General features: G+C 44.9%; 1 protein-coding gene across 1 annotated transcript; it reads left to right on the forward strand.

Moving 5' to 3' along the window:
* Positions 1-1,020: 1,020 nt before the first annotated feature.
* syn2a (synapsin IIa) lies at positions 1,021-13,414 on the forward strand. The gene is made up of 11 exons (XM_076026938.1): positions 1,021-2,016; positions 7,759-7,816; positions 7,937-8,028; positions 8,804-8,960; positions 9,064-9,153; positions 9,247-9,309; positions 9,426-9,568; positions 9,677-9,751; positions 10,228-10,330; positions 10,444-10,590; positions 11,024-13,414. The coding sequence occupies exons 1-11, from the start codon at positions 1,649-1,651 to the stop codon at positions 11,156-11,158; spliced, it is 1,431 nt and encodes a 476-aa protein (XP_075883053.1). The 5' UTR covers positions 1,021-1,648; the 3' UTR covers positions 11,159-13,414.

Below are 13,414 nucleotides of genomic sequence, written 5' to 3' on the forward strand. Positions count from 1 at the left end.
TAATAACAAGAAATGAAAACACACAGGCAGGAATCCTACAGCTGACACCTGGGAGGAAACCAGTGGAAGAGTGAGTTCTATCTCGTTAACCCCTTCAGCCCTCGTCTGTTTTAGCGGCCTCCGCTCGAAAATTGCATAAGCAACGTAAAAAAAGAAGCATGTCTCTTCAACCGCGAGGTCTATTTGCATTTTTTTGAGTGTCATAACCAGGTGTGCAAATTTCATTTCATGCAAAAATTAAGATGGCACAGGCTCAACTGAAAATTTATTTGGTTCACCAACAACAAAAACATTTCCAGGATGATTCGACCTTTCAAATGATGGTCGAACCATGACGCCACTTCAGATTTACAGCAACAATCTCTCTGCAGAGTTCTTCAGATTTATCCGGTTTTGTCTTCTGGAAACATGAGTTTTCCTTTATCTCAAAACATATTTCACATTATATGTTTCCTTTATTTTAGTCATGAGAATATTTGTATTATTATTTTATTGAGAAATAAAAATCTTGAATGAATCTCATCGGGCCATTTTCCTCAGAATATTAATGCCTTTCTATCAGTGAGCATATTGGCACAGAAACATTCACACCGAGCAAGTTGGTTCTCTGTTTAACAAAGGCCACTCAGAAATCCTGGGATTACTGCGTCACACACTCAGATCTGGCAGCCTCTTGACCCAGTCCGTTCTGACCTCGAATCACATCATTGATTTATGGATTGGTTTCCCGAGGCAATCTCAGAATTGCCCCGCTAGTTGACAGTGTTGGACATTTGGTGGTCTGTGGTCGGTCTGATGAGCTAATTTAAGATCCAGTGCATGTGCCAGTTGAATCCTAGAGTAGCAGGTTCATTTTTGTTGAAGATGCTTACCAGTACATTTAATGCCTTGCTTTTTAAAATTGAATAAACTTTAAAAAAAAATAAATTAAAAGAAAAATATAAATCACAAAATGTGGAATTGTTCTAGTGCTCAAACAAAGTGTGAAGTCAGAGAGAAAAGGATCTGCTAACTCAGTTTAGACTGATTGTATAAATCAGACATCCGTGTCTCAGGTGACCGCTGCGACGCTGATCCTCTCCTGTTGGTGTGGTCCTCACAGCCATTTTAGGTTGCAGCCTTGAAATGCTGTTTGCATTCGGCCGCCGTTCAAAGCACCACACGCAACAACAGGGAGGGCTCGTGATGCCGCACCGACACTGGAAACCCCTCTCTTTTTTCACCCCCCCCTCCCCCCTCCTCCTCCTCCCTGAGAGCTGCGGTTCACAAAAGCACCGGAGTCAGAAGAAAATGGGGGAGGGGGAAGGAAAAGCTGGCACGCCAGTGAGTGAGAGGAGGGGAGGGGCGGAGCAGGAGGAGGAGGAGAAGGCAGCCGGCGCATCATTGGCAGCGGCTGAGGGGAGCATGGAGCGACGTGATTGGCTGGCGATGTTAGTGTCACGTCACCGCTGCCTGTGTGAGGCGGGGGGAGCTCTGAGGATGCTCCGCTGAGCTGAGAGACGGCCAGGAGCTTTTGCGAGACGCAGGGAGCTCATCCGTTAGCCGGGAACGGGGAACAAGTCTCGGCAGGGATCGACCTCCTCCGCACCCAGCCTGCACCTCCTCTGCTCCTCTTCCGCTCGCCCTCCGCTCCACCACTGCTGCAGCCATGAATTATTTGCGCCGGCGTCTCTCGGACAGCACGTTCATCTCCAACCTGCCCAATGGCTACATGACGGACCTTCAGAGGGCCGAGCAGGCTCAGCCTCCTCCTCCTGCCTCCACCACCGCCGCTACCCCGCCGGCCAAGTCCCCGACGGCCGGGCCGACGCCTCCGAGCAGCTCCCCGGCCCCGGAGAGGAAGCCCCAGCCGGCTCAGTCCAGCGGAGGAGGAGGAGGAGGAGGGGGCTTCTTCAGCTCCATCACCAATGTGGTGAAGCAGACGGCCGCCTCGGCGGGGCTCGTGGAGCACAACCAAGTCACGACGCCCAAGAAGTTCAAGATCCTCCTGGTGATTGACGAACCCCAGCAGGAGTGGTAAGGCGTCCCCGTCCGTCTGCTCACCCGTACCGTGCACCTGGAATTATCAAGAAGCCGCTGTTTCCATGGTGATTTTCTCCCCCCCCCCCAACTGGTTTTGCAGACATCAATGGTTCTTGTCACTGCTGCTGCTATTACGAGGCGGCCAGATAGCAGTAATAATTAAGAATGAGACAGGAAAAGCCAAAGGCTGTGACATTTGGCAAACCAGATGAAAATGTTTATTGTCCAATTTCTGCAAAAATCTGAACCAAAATGCTGCGATTATTTCACTCACAGCCGTGAGAAAACAACGGAGGGTCAAACTGGAGCGGTCGTGCCCACGCTGCCATTTAAAATGGATGTTCCGCTGGGTGGAGGCAAAATGTGCGCCCGCTTTGTGGAGGTGGGCTGCAGCTCCTTCAATGGGGGTTTCCCCCCGCTCGCTCGTGGCAGGTCACGTGACATACCCTGCGCTAACGTGGGGAATTACTAATGGAATTAACTGCAGGCCCGCGGTGCATTAGGAGGAGGATGTGACGGAGTGATGTATATACGGGTGGATAATATTTCAATAATTGCATGCATGCAATAGCTTGGATTTCTGGCTCCACAGATGTCATTTTCAGGATGCAAATGACCGGATATACAGCCATGCTTCATCTTATTTGAATGAAGGCCTTAAAAGGCACACCGACGTGTCGTGGGTGTGATGACACCTTGCTTCAAAGGAGTATAATTAGTCTCCCACCATATGTTCACAACATTTTTGTGCAAAGCTGCTGCCACATACCTGCAACATGTGTGTGAGAGCTCTGCAGAGGGACTGTGCAGCGATGCTCAATTGCAACCCCCCCCTCCCCCCACCCCTTATTATTTATGGGCATTATTAGTTTGCCGCATGCGAGCAGGAAACACTTACCGTGGAAGATGTCACTTTTGTTCTTGTTTTGCATGCACTTAATCATGCTGCGTGCAATTGTGAAATATACAGTAAATTTAAATTGTGCTTATTTTCATGTGCTGTTCTAAAAATGAGGTAAACTGCTACTAGTGGTACTCCACAAAGGTTTTGAAACTAAACATCGCATGCTTTACTCTCACCATTCAATTTCAAATACTAAAAAAATCACTTTGTTGTTTTCATGCATTCAAAATCGCAGTTGTCTTAATCATGGGTGCAGTACTGTGCAGCATTAGCTCCCTGGCAATTACTATTACTAATAACTAGAATTTAAATTGTTCCTTGAATGTGTTGATCACATACTTCATAATACAGATCAGCAATTCTGTTAGCTTACTTAGTACCGTAGTACAAATTCTTCCACCACTGCATGTAAGTCACTCATTTGTCACCAGTCCTGTGCCAGAACACAGGACACACTGACGCGATTGTACCTCACATCTGGATCCTGTATGCATTTGGAAATGTGCTGTATCACACTACTGTTAGGAATGAAGGTGGCCATATATACCCCCTTATCTTGTTTATGCCTGCAGTGGCAGCCATTAATCAGAAGGAAAACTCGATCAGGGTTAATCAGATCACGTCTCGTCGGCGGGACACACGCCAGCCCTGAGACTCTGCTTGCTCTAGATTTATTTTCGGAGGACAGGGAGCCACTTGTTGAGGATAGAGGATTACAGTGCGATGTGCCAATTCAAATTCAGTGGTACACTACAGGTACCTCCTCCGAAAAATTTGAATATCAAGCAAAAGTTGCTTTATTTTGGCAATTTAACATAAAAGATGAAACCAACAAATCGACATCTCTCAAGCAGTTCCTTGTTGTAACTTTGATTAAGATTTTCATCTTATTAAAACCACAAACCCACAAACTCAGAAAATTATTAGAAAATTTGAGGGGTTTAAGCTGCAAGACCTGATCAGCAAAATCCAAAGAAATAAAAACTTGAAATATATTGATTTGCATATTATTCGTTTATATTATATGTCAAATTCACCTTTTAAGTTGAATTGCAGAAATACAACAACCCTTTCAGGATATTCTAATTTTCTGGGTAGTACCTGTAGATGATCACTCTCAATAATCAACACAGACACGGAGCGTTTTCCTCTGATTCACAGACGGATTTTCCAGCTTTAGTGCTATTGTACTATACCCAGTGCCATTCCATCTTCTGTCTACGTCTAGTCCTACTCATGTTGCTCTTGCTGTTGTGTTGTACTATATGTAGTACACATACCCCAGGGAGATCAACTAAAGTGCTTCAGTCAGGAGGGGTATTTTTCTGTCTAAGGGCCGCATCTATTTTTCATGGTTGCTTAGTATCACCCACATCAGAAGTAGTCTCTATTTGTTTTGGTTTCAGCCTTCAAGCCAGTTCAGTTCGGTCTTGGTTCACTGAAAGCGCCACAGCAGTGTTCTTTACCTTCAAGTAGTGCTGCTCTTTGAGATTGTACTGGAAGCTCCAGGCTTTCAAAGCAATTTGGTCATTATGTTCGAGATCAACAAACAAAAGACTGCGAGAGATAAAAGACTTTGGCAACTTGATGAAGGTCACTGATTGCCAAAGCTTTCAAATGAAATTTTCGAGTACATTGATTTATCAGTCCCGTTGCTCTGCAAGCCAAGGACTTTGCCGTCACAGCTTCTGTTTTACAATGGGCCATGCATTCGCAATGAGGGCCAGGTCTAGACAGCAGTCAGACGGGCCTGTCGAGTTCCCCCAGTCACCTTTTAAGAAGCCGTAAAATTGTTAAAAGCGGAATGAACGCGGCATGGCGGCAGTCTCGAAATTGTGCCAAATGACACAGTGAACAGAAATACCCCCCGATGCGGAGACAAATCAATTGTGAGTAAAACTCCCCATATATCACAGTAAAGTTTTGACGCTTGAACAGTTTGGAGGACTTGAAAAAGGTCACCGCTTTCGTCTGTGCAAAACTGAAACAGGGAAACTGTTCATTCCTCGGACTCTAGGTTGAAAGTGCCAATAGGCTTCCTTTTGCAACATATCAGAAGTTAATTGGCTAATTCTAAAGTTTTTTTTTTTTTTTACCCCCTCAACAGTTCTGCGAAATAGGAGACCGTCACTTTCCAGAAATCTAGAATACATTCGGCTGCTTCCACATATAAGGGCCATTGCCTTTTGAGCATAACTGCGGTAACACACCTGTGAAGCCTCAAGTCGGTGTCGTGACTGTGTAATGCAGCTGTGACAGTGAAAATAATCCTGTCAAAATGTAGAACACCCACCACCATGCTTTTTGGGTTGACTAAATGAGTAAATGCAAGAGCAGAAGACATGTTGTAGAAACTCAGAAGTGTTGCTGAGGTTTTGCACAAATCTGAAATCCAAACAGAGCTGCTGTCTGTTGGAGCTGGCGTGTCACCTAATGATCTCTTTTCTACTTAGTTTCAGTCCATTTTAAATGAACTCCATGCCAATAAAAGTGTGCAATGTCTCTTAATTATTTCACATAGATAATAAAATCAAAATGTGCATTTGTACAAGCACAGTGTTGTGTTTTTTGTTTTGTTTTGTTTATGTACTTTTGCTCCTACTATGTTGCACTTGTGGGTTTTTAGAAAAAGGTAAACAGATCCAATTTGGCTTTGACAAAAAAAAAAAAAACTTTTTACAATCTTTTTTTTATTTTTTATTTACCATCTTTACAGTTTCTGTTTACCCTGAGCCAGGAGGAACAGTGAAAATGCTGGACGGTTGTTTTCACAGTTGAATGCTTCAGGTACGGCAGTGATTGAGATGCCAAACCTGCTTGGCATTCAGCTGTGACACGGCAAAGACAGAAGATGACTGGTAGAGGGTTTTAGGGAAAATTAAATTCCCTCTTTTTTTTATTTTCTATGGAGGCTTTGCCAACTACCAAAGTCGTGCTGAATTCTCTTCAGTACTGGCACAGTTTGAGCCCAAACAGGTTTTATTTATAGGCTATATGTCATTCCACAATGAGCTGCTCCCCTTTCTCCACCCCCCGAGAAAGAGTGATTAAACCTGGCAGCTGCAAGGGGCACAGAATTTAATCAGGGGAGAGTCTTACAGAATAATTGCAGCTGACAGAAAGTTCAGAGTAATAAGAGCTGGGAAAAATCCATCAATCCAGCAACAGAAAAAGAAGGATGTACATTTCTGAAATCCTTGGTGTCATTGTTGACGGAATCAACTGCAAAAGGATGCACAAAATAAGAAGAAAAAAATGAAGCTATGATACTAATATGAGGACTGGATTGTGCAACAGGTAGTGCATGGTGATATATCATTGTGTATGCAGCAGATCTGAGCTGGTATGATGTGTGTTTGCCGATAAAACGGTGCAAAAAATGGGGATTTTTGAATCAATTCATCTACAAATAGTGTCCTCTACAATTGAAGGTGCAGATGACATGTTCGTCAGGCCAATAGTTCTGTAGCATAACCAAGTAAATAATCATCAGAGATCCCGTTTGCCTCATCTTATTGCGCTTAAAATGACGATGACAGGAGGTTCAAATTTGGTTGGTGCTACGAGCGTAACCTTGTCCAGACATTGCCCACATTTGAGGCTGAATGTTAAACAGGCTGAGCGATGAGACATTAAAATTCAGCGGGGGCTCCCGGTTACCCGAGCTGTTGGGTGAAGCATCTGGAAGAGAAACTCTTCGACAGCGCTTTGTTACAGATCGCCGTGGCCCGGGGTTGTCGCGGACCTTAATGAGGTGGCTTCACTGATCGCTCAGTTCAAACTCATCAATGGCCAAACATGAGGACATGTTGCTCTTGCGCAATTTGGTTTCATCCCATTATTTGACTCGAGCCGAGCCCAAGTATCGATCGAATGACAGAATGAACCAAGTGTGCATCTCTTTATTTAAATGAGCAGGTAGACGGTAAAACGTGGACGGCAATAACGGCCGCAGTCTGCGGTGGAAGAAAGACAGCTCGAGGGTCTGCAATTGAAATAGCAGAAGTGATGATGTGCTGATAGAAAAATAAATTCATGATAAGCATCCTTTTTTTTTTTTTTTGCTTTCCTGTGGTCGTGTTTTGGAACATCTGCAGAGCGCATTCATTAGAGGCTTTTCATTTCCTCCAATGTGCGATTCACATTCTAATGCTTGTTTTCCTCCACAGCCCAATGAATCCCTGCGCTCTAATTAGACATGAATATTTCAGCCAAGCGCCCTGGCTGTGGAGGCTGGGAGTGCAGGGCATGAGAGAGCGGGATGACACAGTCTAGAGAGGAAGAGAGGGGAAAAATTGACAACACGTATTGATTTAAAAATAGAAGAATGAGGACAACTTATGAATCCCAGCCACACGAGGTTGGTTTTATAACACTGCGACCACTTGTGCACTGCAGAGGCAGGCTGTGTCCGTGGTAGCAGCATTTGCAGGACTTGCCATCACTGTTGAGCGTTCAACAGATGGTGAACGTGTGTCTGTTTAGCAGCCGTCAAAATCTAAACCGTGGCTGTGGTTGTCCCAGAAGGAAATTTGCTGAATCACTCAATCATTAAACAAAAACATAAATACAGCAGTTTAGAGAATGTCTTGTCGCTATGTGGGTGTAGTGTCTGCAGTGGAAGGTGTCGCGTTTCAAAAAGATGCGTCATCTCTTCTCACACTCTTGTAGTCAGATCCACAGAGAAAAGTGTTCAAATATTAATCATCAACAGAAAAAAAGAGGCTGAAATGGAGCATTTGCCTATTGCTGTCAAAGGCACGCAAAAAAAGTGTTATATGTCTGTGTCATTCCTGTCTCAGCTCTTTGTTTCTGTTTTTTTTTTTTTAAAGGGCAAAATTATTCAAGGGAAAGAAAATCCATGGAGATTATGACATCAAAGTGGAACAGGTACGTCTCACCAAGCAGTTCATATTCATACTGGGGGAGCGAGGAGAGGGGCCTATTTTTGAGACTAGAAGTATTTGAGCTCCGTCCTCATTTGCTTTTCTAATCGTTCGTCTCACTCAGGCTGAATTCAGCGAGATCAACGTGGTGGCTCACGCCAACGGCACCTGCAACGTCAACATGCAAGTCCTCAGGAATGGAACCAGGATTATGAGGTGAGACGCACATGGAAAGTCTTACCGTGGCAGTGTTGCATTAGGAATGTTATGTGTGACCGGGTGGGCAACGCTGTGGTTAGCACAGGTCGCCTCGCAGAAAAAAGGTTACAGATTTGATTCCTCTGCCTTTCTGCACTGCGCTTGCATGTCCATGTGGGTTCTCTCAAGCTGCCACCCGTTAATGGCGACTCTAACGTGTCTGTAGGTGTGAGTGCGGCTGGTTCTCTGTCTGTGTGGCCACATGGTCGACGCCAACACTGACACATTAAAGCTCCCAAGGTTTTTGAAAAATTCCCTTCACCAGTGTTTTCTAACAACAATGCATTTCTCTACATTGCCAATAAAACTCCACTTTGATGTCACAAAGGGCTCATACCCCTCACTGATATCTCTCCCGGGCTAGTGACAACACCTCCAGCCAGGGATCTGTTCAGCCCCCTGAGACCACTTTGTTTCTGTCCTCTACCACACACGTGGAAGGTCCAATAAAGCATCAGCAGGAAACTGAGACAGTGTATTTTTGAACATTTTGGGAGAAGGTTGTAAAGAGAGGGATAAATAGGATGTTTCCGGGGGGATCTGCGAAGCTTTTTGGTGAAAAAAAACAACAATGTGCGGCAGCTTGAATTAAGTCCTCCAGAGCTCAACGTTTGTCCAATATGGGGTCTTTGATGTGAACCACAGCCGTGCATTTAAATCACTCGATCGCGATGTTCAATGTCCTCCTCCAGCCCTGTACGTTTGTTTAACTCCATCATCCTCAATCCTTTAGGTCATTCAAGCCAGACTTCGTACTCATCCGTCAGCATGCCTACAGTATGACCCAGGACGAAGATTTCCGCAACCTGATCATCGGGCTGCAGTACGGCGGCGTCCCGAGCATCAACTCCCTCACGTCCATCTACAACTTGTGCGACAAGCCTTGGGCGGTACGCAACTCGGACACACTGGCGGTGGTGGTGGTGGCTTTTCACTTTGCCTGTAGCATGTACTTTCTTTTACTGATTCATTTTTGGTGTTTTGTGTGCTCAGTTTGCTCAGCTGATAAACACTCACAGGAGGCTGGGCGCTGAGAAATTTCCCTTGATTGAGCAGACCTTCTACCCCAACTACAAGGAGATGGTGAGCTTGCTGCAGAAGTTTACAAGAACTGGGTGTAGATTTGCAAATACCGAGTAGAATGCCAGGCAACAGCTCTCCGCTCTCTTATGTTAGGTGAGCATGCCGTCGTTCCCCGTTGTGGTGAAGATCGGCCATGCCCACTCCGGTGTTGGAAAGGTAAACCCAGTTGTTTCTTGTCAATTTTCTTTGTATATTTCACTTTTTCTGTTTTTTTTTCAATTAATTTGAGAGGTTGCTACAATTAGTTTGCCCATGTGCTTGTGTGCGTGCAGGTGAAGGTGGATAATCACACCAAGTTCCAGGACATAGCCAGTGTTGTAGCTCTGACCCAGACATACACGACCACAGAGCCACTCATTGACTCCAAGTATGACGTCAGAATCCAGAAGATTGGCAATGACTACAAAGCCTACATGTACGTACCGACACGTATTGTTTGTGTTGGTGTTTTGTTTTTTTTAATTTATTTAACTTGGAACATATGAGGAAACTACAAAAGTGCCTGACATTATTTCAACTACAGGAGAACATCCATATCTGGTAACTGGAAGACAAATACTGGCTCTGCAATGCTGGAGCAGGTGGCCATGACTGACAGGTGAGTGATAAACAGTGATTTTGCATTTTAAAGGTCGAAAGTCATGCTCATTTTCAAACTGATGCCCTGTTGTTCCTTCCACTGATTTGGAAGTGAATCAAAACAAAGACAAAAACAAATATTACTTGATACTTGCTAGAAACATTAGTGAAGTTAATTTTGCAAACCGCAACACCTCTAATATGAAGATGCTGGAGGCAAAACAAGCCAGACAGAGAAACAAATGAGGAAAAGAAGTGTGGTGCAGAGGACCGGAGGACAGAAACTACAAAATGTAACTAAAATTAGATAACAATAAAAAAACAAATACTTAAAAATATCTTCAGATAAAGATAAGAACATTTTTGCTTAGCAAGTCAAGACACCCTAACAAGCAAGGGTAAAATCGAGCTGACATAATGAATAAATAAATAAATAAATTAAAAAAAGTAGTGCTGTTTTCTCAAGCTGAGTCTTGTGTTTGATGTCTTGTTCAGGTACAAGCTGTGGGTCGACACCTGCTCTGAGATTTTCGGAGGTCTGCAAATTTGCGCAGTCAAAGCCATCCATGGAAAAGATGGCAAGGATTACATCACAGAGGTGGGAGTGGGTGGGAGTTCATCATTTCTGTAGCACCCATAAGCATTTGCTTCAATTAACGTGTCCTCCACTTCCACTCTGTGTCCTCTGTGCTCCGATCACCGTCGCCGTAGGCCGTGGGCTCCGCCATGCCTCTGGTCGGTGAGCACCAGGCCGAAGACAGGCAGCTCATCGCCGACATGGTGCTGGCAGAAATGAACGAGCTAGCGGAGAAGGAGGCCAACGCCCCGCAGAAGCCCACCACCATGCAGCCGTCCCAGGTAGGGCAAGCGGAGATCAGACAGCAAGAATCTTTTAAATGCAATGCCGCTTTTGCCAACTTTAACGGCCCAATGTGCGATAATTCAAGGTGAACGATTTGGATGAAAAAAATTGTACATAAGTCACTTAAAAATAAAGTGCTGCTGAGTTCCATTAGCTAACGGCATGCATATATACTGTTTATGCATGAAGAGCATGAAGAGCAAGCCCATGTTGGAGCCAAGTCTGGACGGTTGCCCAGAATGCAGATTTGCTACTTTCATGATTTCACTTGAGATCAAGGGGGACATCAGAAAAAAAGGGATCTTCAAGAATGTATTTCTAATGGTGTATATTCAGGTGTACTGTATATTTCTTACACCTGAGACATAAAAACCATAAAACCGTCCCTGTTGTGGCTTAACGAGACGCTCGTTTCTGCGTCCATTGCAGGGATCTGGTCTGAAGGGAGAGGCCACCGGTGACCCTGCTAAGAACGGCGTTGGCCGCCCGCCCCAAGGGTGCCTGCAGTACATCCTCGACTGTAACGGCGTCGCAGTGGGTCCAAAACAAGTCCAGGCCAACTGAACAGCTCACGACGAGGGAGCGAGCGAAGAAGAAAGAGAAAGAGAGAGAGAGGGAGAGAGAGAGAGAGAGAGAGAGAGGGGAGTGTCAGAGCCTCGATGGCAATGACGTACCTTAGCCGAACGCAAGCGCAGGTGTGTGCTTGTGTGGACGTGTGAGTGTGTATGTGCGTGTGTGTGTGTGTGTGTGTGTGTGTGTGTGTGTGTGTGTGTGTGCGCTGGGGATCAGCTCGGATCAGTTGAGGCGAGCTCGGTGAACCGACTGCTGGCCCGGACCGGAGATTTTATTTATTTATTTTTTTTAACTCTATGCAGTGTCAAAACGTACTGTCTCCTTGTTGACCTGTTGATGTGTGCTTGTATAGGTCGCCTCTGTTGCAGTAGCTGTGTACCCCCTCCCCGCCAAACCCTTCTCCTTTACCCCCTTCTCTTTGGGGCTGTTGACGTGGACAAAGCAGATCGTGCCTACACTGAGTTCAGTGCTGCTCTGTGCTCCCTGTTCCGACGCAGTGACCAATCCCGCCGCCCCTCCCCCCACCTCCCGTTTTCTAATTTGGTGTGTCCCTTTAGATATCGTTGAAACTGTGGACCCTTTGTGCACTTTCAAGTTTGTGTATATCTCAATATGTATACAGTACGTGAGTGTGTATGGCTGTAGTGGTGCTCTTTTCTTTTCTTTCTCAGACTAACGCCAATATAGATATTTATTTTCATTTTGCATGACTGAAACAAAAGGCAGGTGCAAGTCGGTTATCAGTGTCCAACCCGGAGGGACGTTTGCCCCCCCCCCCCACCCCTCCCCTCCACTTCCCCTCGCGACTTTGCTGTTTTGCCCCAGCTGTGCTCCCCTGTGTTTTATTGCATTGTGAATGTGTCATAAGAACTGCAGTACATATTATACAAGTTTCACGGGATACATGTGTTCATTACCAAAACATGCATTAACAGTGGGCGTGACAGTGCGCACGCGCTGCCCTGCATACGCATACATCATAGATAGAAACGCAGTCTGTGGCCTTCCTTACAGAAAGTTTCACATCTACGACGTCACGAGTAAAGAGATTATTTAGAGTTTAGCTTAGAGATTGACGCTTATAAATAAGATGATATTAGAAAGATTTTATTATATAGGACTGGTCCAGGTGTGCACACAGGACATGAGTATATTTGTATCATTTTGAACCAAAGAAACAAAGGATTTATTTTCAATCATCCACAGCACGCCAGGGGCACACAGTGTAAATATCAACTAATCCTGCGGTGTGTCTAATGGGATGCCTCATCAGAGAGCAGTGTTCCAAAAGAGTATATTTCATGTGTTTAAGAGCTACTGCATTCACATAGCAGTGCACTCGTTTTTGGCTATGTGAAAGAAAACTTTAAATTATATTGAAGGATCTGACATCAAATGTCGCAAAAAGCCCGGGTACTGCAAATTAGCGATGACGGCGGAGTTAGCATGGCAACAAGTGCTCTTCAGTTTCAGTTGGACTTCTCCTGTCAAAGATTTAAAGTATAAGCCGCGCTCGTCCTGCGAGTTGATGGAAAGTGCAATATGAAAGTCACTGTTTTATACTCAACTGACGTGATCGTTTCCAAGCCAGATCTTCCATCCAATGAATTCACAAAGCTATAATCATCCACTTTCCAACACTGTTTCGACACGGACGTCGCAATCGCTTTGACGCTGTGCAGCAGTGGCTTTCATGGAGCCGACACACGAATTCCCCTAATGGTGAAACAGCTAAAAAGCAACCAAATTAACTGTAAAAAGGAATCTGTGCTATTTTCCAACAATTCCTGGGTTATTATAGTGTAGGATTATGATTAGCAAGCTCTGTGTGTACTTCTTTTAAGAGTCGTATTAAGTGCCATTGTGTCCGTGAGCGTATCCCTGTGAAAGCCATGCCTGAGGCTTTATGAATGTGCTGTTCTGTTTAATAGGAAATATGCCATGGCATTGATTTTCCGGGAGGGCGACATGCAAAGGTACAACAAGTGCATGGTCAGTGACTGTGATGAAATAACTACATAAGTAAATTGACGTGCCGCGATTGTGTTGAAGTAAATCTTCCGTCTTCAGACCTGCCAGACTGTAACTTGTAAAGGCCATGATGACTTGCTCAATAATCTGTACTTTTGGAACTGGTGTTGGACTGTTTAAACCAAGACTGGAATACAATTTATTGTGCTTTGAAAAAGAAATCCTACGTGGATATTTTCCCCCCGTCACTGGCAATAAAGCTTCCTTTGCAATACA

Source organism: Nelusetta ayraudi, unplaced genomic scaffold (assembly GCF_046127955.1).
Source record: "Nelusetta ayraudi isolate G7.1 ecotype Tasmania unplaced genomic scaffold, CSIRO-AGI_Nayr_v1 ptg000019l, whole genome shotgun sequence".
Taxonomy (NCBI): domain Eukaryota; kingdom Metazoa; phylum Chordata; class Actinopteri; order Tetraodontiformes; family Monacanthidae; genus Nelusetta; species Nelusetta ayraudi.